This window comes from Podarcis filfolensis, assembly GCF_964270895.1.
Source record: "Podarcis filfolensis genome assembly, chromosome: 14".
In the NCBI taxonomy this organism is placed as follows: domain Eukaryota; kingdom Metazoa; phylum Chordata; class Lepidosauria; order Squamata; family Lacertidae; genus Podarcis; species Podarcis filfolensis.
In genome coordinates, this window is record NC_139616.1 from 6,120,144 (window position 1) to 6,138,073 (window position 17,930).

The 17,930-nt window shown below is 47.1% G+C and overlaps 1 protein-coding gene across 2 annotated transcripts in view; it reads left to right on the forward strand.

The window, feature by feature from the left end:
- RFX7 (regulatory factor X7) overlaps positions 1 to 17,930 on the forward strand; it is a 46,836-nt gene continuing 28,906 nt past the window's right edge. Inside the window, exon 1 of one of the 2 annotated variants that reach the window (XM_083586173.1) lies at positions 1 to 772. In XM_083586173.1, the coding sequence (XP_083442299.1) occupies positions 567 to 772 (206 nt within the window). In that variant the 5' untranslated portion in view covers positions 1 to 566. Of the gene's footprint in view, positions 773 to 17,348; positions 17,901 to 17,930 lie in introns of those variants that run through there. The other variant, XM_083586174.1, reaches the window with a different exon arrangement.

Below are 17,930 nucleotides of genomic sequence, written 5' to 3' on the forward strand. Positions count from 1 at the left end.
CTCCTGGGCCGAGCGCGCGCCCTCCTTCGCTCGCTCCCTGCCTCTCCCGCGACAACAGGAGGGCGGTCGCGCCAACTGAGGCTGCGCGCACGGCAGGCTGTCCGGCCGGCCGACCGACCGACCGACCAAGTCGGCAGCGGCGGCGGCGGCGGCAGCCACAGGAGGCTGCAAGGCGGAGAAGCCAAGCCCGGCGGAGGCGAGGTGCTGCTGCTCGCGCTGCGCGGCTGCGGGCTCCCTTTGGCCGGCCTTCCTTGTGCGCGCCTGGCCGCGATGCGCCTCCCTCCTCCTCCTCCTCCTCCTCCTCCGGCGTAGCAACGACAGCGGGAGGCTCCTCCTCCTTCGGCGGCGGCGGCGGCGGCGGCTGCTGCTCGGGTATGCGCCCCTCCAGCCAGCAGCCGGGCCAGGCGGCTCCCGCGAGGGCTGCAGCGGTGGCTGCTGGTGGTGGTGCGGCGGCGGCGGCGGGGAAGGCCTAGCCAAGCGAGCCAGCCGCGCGCCCTCTCCGCCCGCCTCCCTTTTTCCGCCTCCGCCTCCTCCTCCGCCAGCCAGCCAGCCCCGACCCGGCAGTGATGGCAGACGAGCCGCAGCAGCACCAGCCACCTCCGACTCAGCAGCAGCAGCAGCAGCAGCAGCAGCAGCAGCAGCAGCCGCCCCCCGAAGCCCCCGGCGGGGTCGTCCCGGTGGCCACGGCGGCCCCTTCGCTGCCGGCGCTGGTGCCCGGGCTGCAGGGGACCGAAGCCAGCGCGCTGCAGCACAAGATCAAGAACTCCATCTGGTGAGCTGCCCGGGGAAGGCTCCGGGCCCGGGGGTGGCTGGCTGGGTGCTCGGGAGGGAGCCGGCCGGGGGTTTACTCATGCATGCGCTGCATGTGCCCAGCCGCCCTGCCTGCTGCATATTGATAGGGCGCTCTGAGCCGCAACGGTGCCGGGTCGGGGTGCCTGGACGGGCCCCTCGCCTTCCAGGTCGGGGTTTTGTTTTTGCAAGGGTTGCAGAGCCCCCGTTGCGCCGCCTCCCCTCCCATGCTGTCTTCTGGCTCCGATCCCGCAAGGTTCTTTCTGCGGCGGCAGGAGGAAGAAGGTGGCGGCGGCGGCGGCGGGGCGTGTGTGTGTGCCTGTGTGTCTGCAGGGTGGGGGAGGGGAAATGGAAAATGTGTTTACTCGGCTCTGCGGAGGGAGAGCGAGACAGACCCGGGCAGACAGAGCCAGACACGCTCGTATGGAGAAGGGGTCGGGCTGGGCGCGCAAGGCAGGGTGCACGTCTGCCTGCATGCTTCCTAGCTAGCTTGCTGGCGACCCAACACAAAGCTCGCCAGGCGCTGCTTTGCACGGGGCTGCTTCCCGATCCACGGTCGCGTCCGGTGCAGCCCGGGGCAGGAGGCGAGAGACATGCCTTCTCCCCCCCCCCCCCCGCCTCGCCCCGTCGTGTGCAAAGCAGCAGGTCGTTCCGTGAAGGGGCATCGCCTCGCCTGGCGGCTGGCTGGGCTCGCCCTCTCCTCCTCCGCCCAGCGCCCCCCCACCCCAAGGCGCGTTTGTCGGAGGAGGCGGGGGCGCCTCTGCCGCATGTTGACATGCATCTCTTTCTCCCTCCCCTCCTTGCTGCAAACACCAGAATGGGGTGACTTGCCTCTTGCTGAGCAGCAATAGCAGCAGCAGCAGCCCCTCGCTTGTTTACAGCTGCTGCCGCCGCCGCAGCCCCCCTTTTTTCCTCGGCACTGCTCCGGGTTTTCCGTCAGAACCAGACCTCCCCTTTGAGCAAGAGAGCTGGAGAAGATGTTCATTCAAAAAAGACTGCAATACGTTGTTCCTTGGGTACACTCCTAAAGCCAGGGACTGACTCGCTGTCTGCCATTGAGGATTTAGACACTACACTGGCTTGCGAAGTGGGAGGCACCTGAGCTTTGCCTTCCATTTGAAGCCTTTTTCAGCTGATCCGACTTCTTTGCAAAAATAAAATTCCTGAAAATGAGGTGTCTTTCAGTGCTTGAAAAACACAGTATAAAGGCCTTTCACTTTCCCTGTGTGCACGATGTCCTTTGAAACCTTTAATGCATTTGCTCTTGTGGTTTAAAAATGACATTTTGGGTATGTGTAGTGCTGATCTGAAATTGAGATCTACATGGTGTAAAATATATGGGGCAGATTGAATTGTCAGTTGAAGCAATACAGGTTGTGTGAAGGGGTTGCATTTGAGATGGTGAATTGCACACAGGCTTTGGGGAACAGACTATTAAGTAGCCTTTAAAAATCTAGGCAAAGGAGGTGTCTGCCGACTCCAGTCTGCTCGCTGCCATTGTTTTGTTTACAGAATGCCATGAGTTAGAAGTTCTCTCCATCAGCATCCTGACTGTGTCTTAAATTGCTGCTGCTACTGAAGTGTTTGATTTACAGTATTATTATTTTTTTAGACACCCACTTAAAATATTTTCCCATTCTCCTAGTGTTCAGAAATCAGCCTCTTGAATAGGGTGTTTACATCAGTGGTTTCAGGGGAGGTGTAACATCCAAGTTGGAAGACAAAATGGCTACTAAGTAAAACCTCTTCCCTTTTATATGAACTTGGGTGTATAGGCTTAGTTCAAGCACAACACCATAGCATTGTTTGTTTTAATTCCCAATAAAATTGGGGCTTCTAGGACATCATTTTTTTTTAAAAGACACATAGACAACCTGCCAAATGTTTTTGCATAGCCTTGGCTGCTTTAGCTAGGGGATTGGCTTGTCAGCCTGATGGGAGTGAATGGAGGATGCCCAGTGGCAGTGCCTGCTGGAATGGTGCTGTTACTGGGAGTGTGACCAGCCAGCGCAGAGCACCCAAAGCCATCTTTGGGCAGGCAGCTTTTTTGCTTACCCTAAAGGTGATCCTGAATGCCGCGTCTGGGAAGGAAGCCCCGCCAGTTTGAATGAGCTTGTGTCTCAAGTGTTCAGGATTCTAGCTCTGGGCGCATGCTGCAGATAATAAGGATTAGTTTCCTTTTAACCCCATCTCCCCATTGGCTGCTCTTGGCCCCAGAGTCTGTGATCCTGTGTGTGCTTAGCAACAAGTGTGTCCCCTTGAACTCAGCCGTTCAGGCTGCAAAAAAACATGCCTTGAAGCTGGGATTTATTTGTGTTTCACCTTTCCTCCACGCATCTTGGCGCCACACCTGCGAGGGCCCTGCCCTCTTATTTCTGCAACAACAGCCCTTTGGGGTGGGCTAGTAAGCTGAGAGAGAGGGGGCCAAGGTCACTGAGGGGACCACAAGTGAGCAGGAGGAACATGTGAGCTCTCATTGAAGCTCCGTAGCCACTGGGCAAGTCTTTCACCATTTTCTCAATCGTGTGGCTACAGGTGGGATGGGGATTGAAATTCATACACGTGATTTTGGGAATAGAACTGGGAATTGGAATTGGGATTGTACAGATAGAGTAGCGTCTTGTTGCATGTATCCTTGTGTCTGTGAAACAACAGCCCAGAAGCATTTTGTGCAGTGCTCTCAGGAGATTGTGCCGTGGTGTGTACTCTGGGCTGGTTTTCATTGCTGTTGCTTTGTAGTGGACCGCTAGTAAACAGTCTTCAGCTTGAATGGCTTCTCTCACTCTTTGCCGGAGTCCATGTGCTCAGCCAGGGATTTTGTAGCTCAGACTTGCAGTTCCATTACACGCTGGAATAGTGCACTGATCTAATGCCCTGAGGTTTGGGGCAGGGTGGGCTAAAAATCCCATAAATAAGTAAGAAAAATTGCTGTGTATGGAAGGTGGCAAATGGTCTGTGTTCTCCATTAACCAATAAAGCTTAAAATGAAACCTTGTCTTTCTGGCTGGGATTACTGAAAAGAGCATCTGAAAATCTGTATGCTAACTCCTGAAACGTAAGTCGGATTTAATGTGGCTGACTTCGACTGCAGTCCAAAACACACTTACTAGGAAGTAAGCCTCATTGAATTTAGTGGGACTTAATTCTAAATAAATTATATTATTATTATTATTGCTACTTATTTAATTCATAAATCACTTCTCTGAGGCATCCTGGAGCAATTTATAACACAGCATTTTGTGTGTATGTATGATATCTGCTACATATATTAAAACTTAAAATAATTGCATAGATGAAAACAGTTTAAAAATTTATATTAAAATAGTTTTAAAGAACCACACATACATAAAATCAATTAAAATCCAGTACAGGTACTAATTGAGATTAAGACCTCCATTTGAAAGGCTTGTTGAAATTCTAAATAAACATACATAGGATTTCACTGCTGGTGGGTCCAACGGTTAAGAAGGCGGTTTCTGCACAAGCTGTAGAGGGGGCAGATGGGGCTTGTCAACCTGGGAAGGTAGCCCATCTAGGAGAAGGAAAACTTTGATCTTAAACCTCCACAACCTGAGGGGTACCTTTGCGTGAAGAAAAGGCTAAGGAGTAAACCCTACACAAAACTGGAATCCCTAAGATGGTTGGATGGCGCCTTGTACCCCTCCTTTGGGCAACAGCAGCCAAGCTGGTGCCAAACATCTTGCTGTGCTTCCCTCTGAGCCACATCAGCGAGGTCGAGAGGGTCTTGACGTCTGGGCAGCCCGGGACCTTCCAGATACACTGGCCAGGCTTGCGCCCTAGGGAGGTCATGTTGCTGCTACTGACTTCACCCTTGGATGCACACTCCATTGTCAACAAGTACAGGTGGTAACCATTTTAGACACATCCAATTGACATATGATTGCTGACACTCAGATCTTTTTGAACCCAAAAGAAGGCAGAATGGGGGCGGGGCAGAATGGGATGTAACAGGATGGGGTGCACTTATATACACTTTGCCGGTGTGTGTGGCGGCCAGGAACAGAGCCCCTGTGTGAAAGGATCACTGCCTGTGCCTAAAAGTGCAGTACACCTCCAGGTGAGCACTAGGGGAGGGACCCAAGTTCAAATCCCACACAGCCACAAAGCTTCTAGTTCAACCACTGTCTCTTGGCCTAAACTACCTCAGAGGGGAAATTGGGTTGAGGAGGGGGGAAATGGAGATGGGTAGAGCCTTTTACATTTTCCTGGAGGAAAGGTGAGGCTACAAAAAATATAAAAAATTAAAATGTTATATATCAATAAAATGTTATACCTAAGTTTGCTTCAATGAATTATTAAAATTGTCACTCTCTTAAAATAACTTTTTAATGACAATTCATTTGCCTTTTAGTGGTTTGCAAGTAAAAACAATACCTCAGTATAGATGCTATTTTAAGATAATTAAAGTGGCTTACAAAATTGACAGAAGAGCTTCTGTTTGGTGATAGAAGGATGGCTCACCTTTTAATCTCCCTATTGCAGTGGGCACACTAGTGCCAAAATGTGCCTCCCCTTTAATTTGCATTCCCAACAGCTAGAAGTTTACCTCACTAATTCCCCCTCCGCCACCGATTGATCAAATAATCCTGTAGTTGATTACTAATTAAACCTGCTCTCCCCATTGTCACTTTTAAAGGGTACAGCGATATATAGCAGTTACTAAAATGGAAGACTTGGAGATGATAACAAGTCTGTAAGGACCACAGTGCGTTTGGTCGGTTGAGGCCTTGGCCAGCAATATTGTTTCTTGCTTTAGCCACAACAGAATTTATTCTGGAAATTAAAATGAGTTTGACAGGCGATATTTGTTATATTATGAGGCACTTGTAGAACCGGTTCTCTAGGCACATGGCAAAGGGCCTCTGCAGATGACCTTGGGGCAGGCTTTCCCAACCTGGTGCCCTCCAGATGCTTTTCCACTACAATGCCCGACACCCTCAACACCATCCTGCAGATGCTGGCCTAATGGGAGTTATAGTCTGGCACCTATGGATTGAACCAAGCTGACAAAAGTTGCCTCAAGGTATGAACAGGTACAAATGAGAGAAGGCAGTCTGTTAGGCACTGAGGTCCCAAGCCCTGTCCCATTACGTGAAAACCAGCACGCTGAATTGGAGTGAATCAGTGACCAGATTACTTGCTCAAAGCAGCTCACAGCTAAACTTTTTAAAAACTACAGATTGTGTCTGTCCCATGTGTCTACCTTGGCCCTAGGATCACATTCAGAGGTCTTTATCCAAGTGCCCTGCCAAATGAGTTGTGGTGGGTGACGTTTTTGGTGTTGGTGCCCCAGTTGTGGAATGCCTAACCATCTTTCTGGTGTGAGCTGAAGACATATTTATTTACAAAGTTTTCATAATTTTTTCTTCTTTTTGGGGGCAGGGGGAGTATTTGTTAGATCTGCATTGTTGTTATCATCTGTTATCTGGCTTCTGTTGTTGGTACTATATCTTAGATTTAACATTTTATGGCCTTGGTCAGCCTGGTGCCCTCCAGATGTTTTAGATTGTAATTCCCATCAGCCCTGGCAGATGTTCTGGAGTACAACTCTCATTGTCCCATCATCATAATGCAGCCATGCTGACCAACGTTGATGGGAGTTGTGGTCTGACACGTGTGAAAGGCACCCAAGGTTCAAAATTTGCCAGGCTCTTTTTGTAACTGGCGTGGGTCCAATTGCGACCAAGTGGAGATCTCTGGATGCTAGGCTTCTCCATCTGACTGGCCCCTCCAGCTTTCTTAGGCAGGTAAGCAGGTTTTGGTGACTGCAACTTCGGTTTAAGGAGCCATTTGGCACCTAGCTTATATATCTGAGTTTCTAACACTTTGGGGTTACACTCCCTCTGAAGGAGCAGATACATACCGTAACTTTGGGAGTGCTTCTAGATCCTTTGCAGTAACTTGTGGCTCAGGTGGCCTCAGTGGCACAGACTGGCTTCCATCAGCTTTGGCTGGTGGCCGAGCTGCACCCCTATCTGGCATGGATAGCTTAACTTATGTTGCCTATGCTCTGGTAACCTCTAGATTAGATTTCTGCAGCATGTTATATGTAGGGCTGCTTCTGAAGATGGTTTGGAAACTTCAGCTGGTGCAGAATTAAGTGGTCAGGGGCAAGATGGTTTGAGCATATTACAGTGGTACCTTGGGTTAAGTGCTTAATTCGTTCCGGAGATCCGTTCTTAACCTGAAACTGTTCTTAACCTGAAGCACCACTTTAGCTAATGGGGCCTCCTGCTGCCGCTGTGCCGCCGGAGCACAATTTCTGTTCTCATCCTGAAGCAAAGTTCTTAACCCGAAACACTATTTCTGAGTTAGCGGAGTCTGTAACCTGAAGCGTATGTAACCCGAGGTCCCACTGTACACTGATCTTGGCCCTACAGCACTGGCTGCCAATTAGTTTTCAAGCCCAATTGAAAGTGCTGGTATTGACCTATACAGAGGTGCCTCTGGTTACAGATGCTTCAGGTTACGAACGCTTGAGGTTACGAACTCTGCTAACCTGGAAGTAGCTGCTTCTGGTTGCAAACTTTGCCCCAGGGTGCGAATAGAAATCGTGCGTCTTTGGTGGCCCCATTAGCAAAAGCGCGCCTCAGGATAAGAACGGTTTCAGCTTAAGAACTGACCTTCGGAACGAATTAAGTTCGTAACCAGAGGTACCACTTTACAGCCTTAATTGGCTCAGGACTGCAGCACCTCAAGGACCACCTCTCCCCATATGAACCAACCTGGACCCTGTGATGATCATCAGAGGCCATTCTTTGTGTGCCACCTCCACAAGAGGCCGCTTTTTCTGCGCTGGCTCCCTGTTTGTGGAATGCTTTCCCTAGGTAAGCTCACCTGGCACCTTCATTGCATATCTTTAGGCACCAGGCAAAAGCGTTTCTCTATAACCGGCCACAGGCCGACCAGCATTCCATGTCCTTTAAAATGTGTTTGGGGGGAGGGTGACAGATTTGTTTTTGTTTTATTATGTCTTTTGTGTTCTCATTTTGTATTTTTCTGTTGTGAATTGGACTGTGATCTTTGGATGAAGGATGTATGCAAATTAAATAAATAAATAAATAAAATTAATAAATCTTAAATGGGTTGCAGCCATAACAATTGACTCTTTTCTTGCAGCTGATTAAGTATTGTGTAAAAATTAAAATGATTTGGTATCTTCTAATCCTGTCAGGATTATTCTTTTCTGCCCATCTGAAACGGATATGATGAAATGGTGTCTGTTTTGTTGTCCATTTGAGGCGTATGTGTGTTTATATATACAATAATCGAAATGCAACACAGGCATCAGTGAGCTACATACCGATGCTGTTTTTGTTTTGTTTTTCTGGCCATGAACTGGTTTTTTCCTCTTACAGTACTGATGAAAAGGCCCAAGCTGATCTCTGAGCTCTTTATTTCCCCTTTTCTCCTTCATGGATTACAAGTCTAGACAAAAAGACCAGGCCTGAGCAACAGCGCCCAGACAGCCCTGATTAGTGTCACTTAGGGCAGGGTTGCAAATTGCCCCAGCCTTTGCTGCACTTTTGGGATTTAATCTCTGTGTTTCTGTTTTTATTTTAGATTCATTAAAGCTTTTATGCTAATCGCTTTTGTGTCCAGACACTTAAACATCAAAAGGGAGATAGATCTTTGTTCAGCTCAACTGCTTGTGAATATGGGATTTTGGTTAATTTAGGGCGGAGTGAAAAAAAAGGTAAAAATAAAAAATTAGGGCGGAGTGAACATTGTATGGCCCACTGTGTTTGTGGAGGGTGTATTTGACAAAGAGACTGTCGACAGACATCTCTGATGCTCCAGACTTTTGAGAGTCAAGTCTGCAGTTTCACTAAGGCTGCTAAAGTGTGTTCCACTTGTGAGTGCTATTGCTGGTGGGCTTGCCTCATTAGGGCATCTGGTTGGCCACTGTGAGACCAAGATGCTGGACTGGAGGGGCCCCCTTTGGCCAGATCCAGCCGGTCAACCTGGTGCCCTGCAGATGTGTTGCACTACAGCTCCTATCAGCCACAGCCAACATAGCAGTGCTCTCAGTCCCGGTAACGTGCAGTCATGCTGGCTGGGACTTACAGAAGCTGTAGTCCCAAACATCTTCAGAGTGCCAGGCCAGGTTCAGGGAAGGCTGGTGCAACAACTTTCACATGGTTGCCAATATTGCAACCCCTGCAACTGTCTGCCAAGCAGTGCCTCACACATTCACATTACATGTTGGTGTGTGAGAGTGAAACCCTGTCCCCCGTTTTGATATTTCCTCACATGGGGGGAAGGAGACAGTCTCATTCTTGGTGCCACTTCCCATCATTCCGTGAGAAAATCACAGAAATGTGGCCATGGCCTTTCTCTCCAAGTAAGCTGGAGACAGGTGTTTCAGGTGCTACCCGGGGCTAGAAGTCAATTGGGACCCACCATGTGACTGCTTCAGAAAGAGGCCGATGTGTTCTTGTCTCTCTGCATGCTTCTGTATCCTAAACCAGGTGGAGATTCTGAATGTTCTTTAGAGCAACCACACATATATTAGGCTGCCCAGACAATAATCCCGATCGATCAGGGTCCTGTCAGAAGTTAGTGAAGTTGTTGTAGTTTGGCTCAGCTTTGGTACAGCTTGAATGGCATCCTCACCAGCCCCTTTTGACATGACCCTCACTGCAACACAAAGAAATCAAAAATCCCAACTCTGTTTCTGCCAAAGGCTTTAATGCCAAATCAGAGTGGTACATAGGCAGGCAAAAGGTTACAGGGCGCAACAGCAGCTACATGGGACATACATAAACAAAATGCCAGCTAAGACGTTGATCCAACAAGCAACTTGCACATATTCCCAAAGTTCTTTGCCTTCCACACTTTCTGATGTGCTGTTCTGATGTTGTATCTGTTGTGTGTAGAATTTTGGTCTCCAAGAACAGCAGTTTTCATTGAAGAGGACCCCATGGATAAACACAACCCCAGTTTTTTATCCAGTTTTTGAGACCATTTGGCTATCCCAAAGAAAGGGCTGCAAAAGTCATAGTTCCTCAGCAAATCAGAGTGGGTCAAGTGCCCAACCTACTTGCCCCAAGACCTTATATATACTTAAAGCATCTTCAACAGAACTTAAGCTATCAAGGCAGTGGATTGCAAGTCCCATTAAGGATGCAGACTAGTGTTTTCCCCCAGCAGATGTCCCATAAGGATAATGCTAGAAATGTAAAGAAAACAGTGATGCTGGCACGGCCCAGCCCCTGCTCATTTCAGTAGAACTTGGCCAGGTGGATTTGCTGGTGGATTTGATTTTTACCCATTTTAATTAGTGTGTGTGTTGAGGTGCTGTTGTTCCCCAGTCCCCTGCTTTGGGCAACTAAATGTCTTACAAGACAGTTGTCCACTTTGCTGTCTTTTGAGAACTTCCAGTGGAGCTTGTCATTCTTTGTATTTTCCTTTCACCCAAATTGCTTAAAGACAGTGTTTGAAATTAGCCAGGCACCAGGCGCAATTTGTGCCTGACTATTGGCGCTGTGGGTTAAACCACAGAGCCTAGGACTTGCTGATCAGACGGTCGGCGGTTCGAATCCCCGCAACGGGGTGAGCTCCCGTTGCTCAGTCTCTGCTCCTGCCAACCTAGCAGTTCGAAAGCACGTCAAAGTGCAAGTAGATAAATAGGTACTTCTCTGGTGGGAAGGTAAACAGCGTTTCCGTGCGCTGCTCTGGTTCGCCAGAAGTGGCTTTGTCGTGCTGGCCATATGACCCAGAAGCTGTACGCCGGCTCCCTCGGCCAGTAAAGCAAGATGAGTGCCGCAACCCCAGAGTTCGTCACGACTGGACCCTTTACCTTTACCTATTGGCCGCTTGCGACCAAGTGAAGATGTCTGGGTGCCAGGATGACGCCTGACATCTCCATCTGGAGGCGCAATGTCTGTGGATCTTGACTGTTTTCACACACTAATACCACATTTTGTAGAATTCTATCAGTTATATTTTATTTGCACAGTCAGGATGAATTTCAGGAACCAACATGCTTTTTTTCTGTTCAGCCTCAGCAGGAGCAGTGAATAACATTATAGTTAATTGTTGTAGCCTGTCTACACTCACCCCACCCCACTTCCCTGCTCACAGTTGTGAAGAATATTCTTAACGTTATGAATGGCCCGTGTCACTATTAAGGAAAAAAGGTAGGAATAGGCCAATATGTACGTGGGCTATCCCTGGATAAAGTGACTTTTCTTCTTTAAGTTCTCAAAGTTCTTAACCTAGCTCAAGGTTGTCATCTGAACTAGCCAGATGTTTAACTGATAATCACAGCCAGTCCTTCATTTGAAAAATAAGACAACTTGACATTCCATTTTGGCGACTGTAACCTTGCTTTAAGGAGCCATTTGGCACCTGGCTTGAGTTTCTTGAGTTTCTAACGCCGCTTTAAAAAACCACTTTCATTTAAAGCTGGCTTGATCTGCTGCCTCCTGCAGCCAGAGCACCTTAACAGTCTCATTTCTGATTGTTTCACCCACTGTTGTTCATCAGTGAACTACTAGATACCTGTGGGTGTGGGTGGGTGGGTGGGTGTGAAAAGAGAGAGAGAGAGAGACAGAGAGAATATCTGACTGTATATCTGTGTATTGTCTCCTATTGCCTCCTCTAACACATCAACACACACACAGGTTGCTTTTGATAGCAAATTTGGGCGTAGATGATGTATTTGTGCCTTAGGGATACATAAGGAACTGGGTGTGCCCTTCCTCCAGGTGGTGAGTTAGCCAGAAAATATTTGGAGGGTAGAGGAAGCCAACCTCACTTTCCAAGCAACTTCCAGCTGGTATCATGCACAACTGGAAACTGTGTGGTTCCTACAATGATAGATCCTAGTTTCAAAGAAATAAAACAGTTGCTGGATCTGCCAATCCTTTCAGATATTCACTGAAGTCAGTGGACTGAGCCAGGAGGCAGGACTGTAAAAAAGCTTTGTGTGTGGTTACCTGTCATTTAACTTTCGTTGTTAATCCCTTCCGCCTTGCTTGAGTAAAGTCACATTTGTATTGGGGGGGGGTTGGGTTTGCTTCAGCTCAGGATAGATGTTTGTTGTGGAGGGAGACAAGGCACCTAAACAACAACAAATAGCATTTTAAAATGTTTCATGGAGTTTTGGGCATAATTGCAAGAGGGGGAGGTAGCCATAGTTATAATTTATTTTAATTCATTTATACCCATTTTTTCCTCTGAGTTCAAGGTTGTGTACATGCAGGTCCTGCTTAACGGACATTTGCGGTGCGAAAATTCACGTATCCGAACATGAGGATTTAGCGTCTAAACCTTGCTATTCACACCACATATTCTGAACAGAGAGCATTTGTTTTACTTCCTTGTTTGTCTTCTGTTGGTTGGCAGAGGAAAGGAGGGAGAATGATCCGACAAATCAGAGCAGTTTTCCTGTTTTTTGTTTCGGCTTTTGGGGGTCCAAATTCTGTGGCTGGGAATGCATTAGAAATTTCCCCATAGGAATAAATGGAAATCATCATCTCATTATGCTAATGCTCTGCTAATGAACGATTTTCATTGTCTTCAGTCAGCGGGACCTGCATGTGCAGCAACCCCTGATTTGCGTGCCCCCCCCACCTGTTGGCAGAGCACATGTAAGCAAACCCTGTTCTGTCCCCTTTTCTGGCCACTTCTAGGTTGCAGTGATGTGCACTTGCACAATCACGTGTGCATTGAACAAGTGTAAAATAGCCATTCCCTGTATATAGTTCTAACCCTCTACCCCCCATTTTATTCTCACAACAACCCTGGGACACTGAGAGAAGGTGATCTGATTCAAAAAAATGCTTCCCCTGGAATATTCTATGGCAGTGTCCCATTAAAGGGCATTTTCACCATCAATTACATGCTTCAGACACCTTTTGAAGAGGCAAATTTCCCCCGTAGCCTTTACCTGATCTGTAAGCTGGACCCTGGGGTGTTGTTGTTGTTGACCCTGGGGTGTTGTTGTTGTTGTTGTTGTTGTTGCTGTTGTTGTATATTACAGAGTTTTATTGAAGTTCTGTATTTTTACTGCTACTCTGAATATTTGTACTGATTTTGTTATATATCTATAACATACTGTTTAAGCTTTTGTTGGAGGTTTTTATATAACACAGTTTAGAAATGGTCTTTTACAGTGGTACCTCGGGTTACTTACGCTTCAGGTTACATACGCTTCAGGTTACAGACTCTGCTAACCCAGAAATAGTGCTTCAGGTTAAGAACTTTGCTTCAGGATAAGAACAGAAATCGTGCTCCAGTGGCGCGGCAGCAGCGGGAGGCCCCATTAGCTAAAGTGGTGCTTCAGGTTAAGAACAGTTTCAGGTTAAGTACGGACCTCCGGAACGAATTAAGTACTTAACCTGAGGTACCACTGTATTTATTTATTATATTGTCATGCTCTCGAAGTAAAAGTTGACAAAGTAGAGTTCCTGATGAATTTTTGAAATATAAATCCTTTACTTTTATTTGAGCAGACACCACAAGCACCGTCCTAATGTCGGGATGCAGCATCTTGTAGTGCTGGCCCTCTGCAGCGCAGTGCATGTTTTCTTGGGGGTAAGCTCCATTGAACTTGGCAGAACTTACTTGTGAGTAAATGTACACGTTAGCTAAGCACATACTTAGAAAGGCTGTCTGTATCGAACAACAAGGAAGGTTACATTCAGATGTAAACAGTACTTTATTCAAAATTTTTACACAGAATAAGAATACACTCAGATTTCTTGTGGAAAAACCTTGAAGTGTGAACAATTCTGTACTGCACTTATTCCTTTAGAGCAGGGGTCAGCAAACGTTTTCAGTAGGGGGCCGGTCCACTGTCCCTCAGATCTTGTGGGAGGCCGGACCATATTTGGGGCGGGGGGAGTGAACGAATTCCTATGCCCCACAAATAACCCAGACATGCATTTTAAATAAAAGGGCACATTCTACTCATGTAAAAACACACTGATTCCCAGACCGTCAGCGGGCCGGATTGAGAAGGCAATTGGGCTGCATCTGGCCCCCGGCCTTAGTTTGCCTATGCATGCTTTAGAGTACTTGCAGGCCACTCCATAACAAAGTTCTCAGGGCAGTTCACCACAGATCCATGGGCGTAGCCAGGATTTTTGTTAGGGCGCAGGCTTCATGCGGGGGGGGGGGGCAGAACCTCAGTTAAGTATATTTCTTGATTTACTTGATTTAGGGGAGGCAGCTGCCCCCCCCGCCACCCCTTGGTCATAATATTATGAACTAGCAGTAAATGTAGATATTTTGTCAAGTTTTAATGACAGTCTCATTCGTACAGTATCATCATCATTATCATTGTGCATGATACTAAGAACCAAATGTCTTGGAGATCATAACTTCAGATTGTAAGCCAGCCCCAGGCCCCCCCCCCCCAAAAAATTGGTGCTTTCCAGATTTTTTTGGACTAGTCTCCCTTTAGCTTCAGCATCCTATGTCATTGCTGGCTGGGGCTGATGGGAGTTGCAGTCCATAATATCTGAAGAGCACTAGGCGAACTAAGACTGAAGGCAAACTTTCGAACTGATGCTCAGCTTCACAGACTTCAAAAAACAAGATTTGTATGAGTTGAAACCCTTTTTTCAAGTCTTCCTACATGCCAGCTTGCTGCTTCTGTGGCCCTATTTGCACACCACAAGAAATCCAGGGCCTGGTGTGATGTGAACGAGCATAAATAAGTCTGTGGTTCACTCCTTTCCCACTGCTTCAGCGAGGCTGTGATAAGTCTAGAGAAGCTTTCACTTCTGGTTTTGCTTGTTTGCAGTTTGCTGCTTTGTAAGAATGGACACATTTTGGGTAATATTATTTATTTACTTGATTTGTTACCTGCCCTTCACTACGAAGACCTAGGGTGAGTAACAGCAGTATAAAAGCAGTTTATATATATTATTATAGCAGTATACAGTTATAACGACAAGTAAAACCAAAGCTGTTCCAACAGAACAGTGTAGATTCCTCCAAAGAGGTGTGTCCCACAAATAACAACAAAACGCTTACCTGTCAAAGGTCATGGCACAGAGGTCTGTCTTCAGCATATGCCAAAAGCTATGCAATGAAGATGCTCAGATGCTCCTCTGTGTGGAGCGAGAGCCACAATCTAAGGGCTGCCACATAGAATGTCTCTTCCTGGCTACCATTCCTTGCACTTCTGAAGGTGATGAAACTACCAAAAGAGCCCCACAGCCCCTCTTATCTTCACACCAAAGAGGATCTGTAGGGATGGAGAAGGTCTTTCAGATATTTGGGGCCTAAGTCATTTAGGGTTTTAAGCACCTGTTGTTGTTGGGTTGTTGTTTTTTTAAAATGTTTTTTTAAATGAGACACTTGAAACCAGTTTTATCGTGTTGGACAAAATGACAAGCCTCAGTCCATCTGAACTGGAAGCAAAAGCTTCCAAACCTGCCCTTGTGGCTGTGGCAAAGAGGAGCCTGATGCTCACCTAGGTTTGCTCCTGTCGTGCTAGGCTGTGATTTAGCATTGATGTCTGAACAGGACTTCCATGTGTATCTCCAAACAGTAGCATGAAGCAGAAGGTGGTGGTGGGGGGTTGAGAATCAAGATACAGGCAGAGGAGTAGAGGTGGGAGTAGTGATGAAGGAACTGGTGCTCCCTGCTCTTTATGACACCAAACTTTATACCAGTCACATTGGACCAGTGAGAGATGCTTACATTTTTTGCAAGCAACGAAGCAAGACCAAATAAAGCCCAACTGGAAGAGCCATGATGTCGAATTGAGAACAGAGAAAGTCGACAGACAAAGGATGACTAGGTTTGGATTTTGCTTTGGCTCACTTATAAGAGGTGGTGGACTTGTCCCAGTTTGAACTCCTTCATGGCAGGCCAAGCTCAGGGGTTTCACAGTAGCAGCCTGAGTCTTGAGGATGACCAACTTCTTGTTACTTGCAAGTGGCATTTTTTCTGCCTTCACGTAAGTTGAAGAGAACATGACGTTGATGCTTTTATCACTTGCTGGTGGTGCTGGGGAAACAATTGTAGGTTCTTCAGGAGCCTTTGTTTAAGTAATGACCTTTGTTAATCGCAAGATATTATCTGCTCGATGGGTTCCTGTTTTGTTTTTTAAACCAAAACCCTCAAATTCCAGTTACATGGATGCATTTTCTGGTTGCCGTGGACAGTTAAGCTTTTGCAAAACAACTTTCAGTTCACTAAAAATCAAAGCTTGGAGATGGGAGTTCAAATCTAAAAAGATCTATGAACTTGATTGTTGATTTTGGGCAAGACAGTGTCTTTGACTCAGAGTTTCTCATGAGGTATTCATTGTTTTATTTTACGTAGATGGTTGTAGGAATAGAAAAGTTGCAGCTTGTTGTGCTTCCTCAAGCAATTATTGCTGGGGCAGAAGAAGGGAGGTCCTCGCTCCCTAGCAGCAAGGAGTGGGCTGTGCTGCTGCTGGGGAAGCTCACCTAAATAGCCCCTCATGTCTCCTTTTCGGCTGCTCTGCCCCTCCCTCCACTGTCTTTTCTTCTCCTTCCTCACTGATGCTGCTGCAACCTGGTGAGCTCCTTGTTTGCAGAGTATTGTAATCCACGCTGCCAGGAATGTGCTGTGTTGTCAATGCATTCTACTTGGCTCCTGTTGTGCAGGGAAACATTAAGCTGTTGATACTGAGTAGAGGCAGCCTCTGTTGACTTAATATATTATATGGCGTACAGTGTGTATTTGTGTGTGTGTTGTTTTCTTTAAAGAACGTAAGAAGAGCCTGGGTGCTGGATCAACCCAAAGGGGGTTCATCTAGTCCAGGGGTCAGCAACCTTTTTCAGCCGTGGGCCGGTCCACCGTCCCTCAGACCATGTGATGGGCCGGACTATATTTTTTTTGGGGGGGAATGAACAAATTCCTATGCCCCACAAATAACCCAGAGATGCATTTTAAATAATAAAAAAACCACATTCTACTCATGTAGAAACACCAGGCAGGCCCCACAAATAACCCAGAGATGCATTTTAAATAAAAGCACACATTCTACTCATTTTAAATAAAAGCACACATTTTTACATAACATGCTGATTCCCAGACCTTCCATGGGCTGGATTGAGAAGGCAATTGGGCCACATCTGGCCCACGGGCCTTAGGTTGCCTACCCTGATCTAGTCTTAGCATCCTTTTCTCATAGTGGCCAACCAGATGCCCCCAAGGGGAAGCCAATAGGTAGGACATGGGCACATGAAACCTCTCCGCCCCACTTTTCTCCAGTATTCAAAGTATTCAGAGGCATTTACTGCCTTTGACTATGGAGGTAGAACATAGCTGTAATGGCTTGTAGCCATTGAGAGCCTTATTGTCCTCAATGAATTTGTCTAAACCATGGGTACCCAAACTCTGATCCACAAGCCTCGTTCAGGTGGTCCATGGTGTATCTGTGGATTTGTGACTGAAGATGGTAGACAGCACATCATCACATTAAACACCTGTGCTGATTTCATATTTTTATTGTTTCTTTTATTATTATTTCTGTGGAATAGTGTGTGTGTGTGTGTGTGTGTGTGTGTGTGTGTGTGTGTGTGTGTGTGTGAAAGAGAGAAGTGATTAATTGACACCTTATTTTCAGTAGCCCCTGCTTGCTTGTTTGTTGGTTGGCTGGTGACTTGTTCTACTTCTATAGTTGAAGGTGAAGGTCAGCTCCCTTTCCCTTTGCACCCCACCAAAGCAAATTACCGTTGTGTTTGGCTGCTTTGACCTCTTGCCCTCCAGAAATGGATGATGGTGGTGGTTGTTTGATTTGGGGCCTTTTTTGCAGTGGCTTCCTCCTTTGAGGAGTCCTCTGGTTGCCTTCATTACAGGCGACTCCCCACTTACATGGGGGTTATGTTCCGGTGCATAAGTGGAAAACATGTAAACACACTTTCAATGCCCTCTCTCCCACTCTCTCTCCAATCCAGTTCAAAAATACTGTACCAAAAATATCCACAACTGGAACTGAAGCTGTGGGGCCAGCAGGAGGCTGGAGGACGTGCAGAAAGCAAAGCCCTGCTGCGCCTCCAGTCTCCTCTCCGCTCTCACTGAAGTCCTCTTCGGGCTGCAGGGAGGGTTTCCTCTTGAGCCACGAGGACTCTCCAGCTCTCTCCGTCCATTTCCTGGTATGAATTAAATTACAGTACAGGAGACTC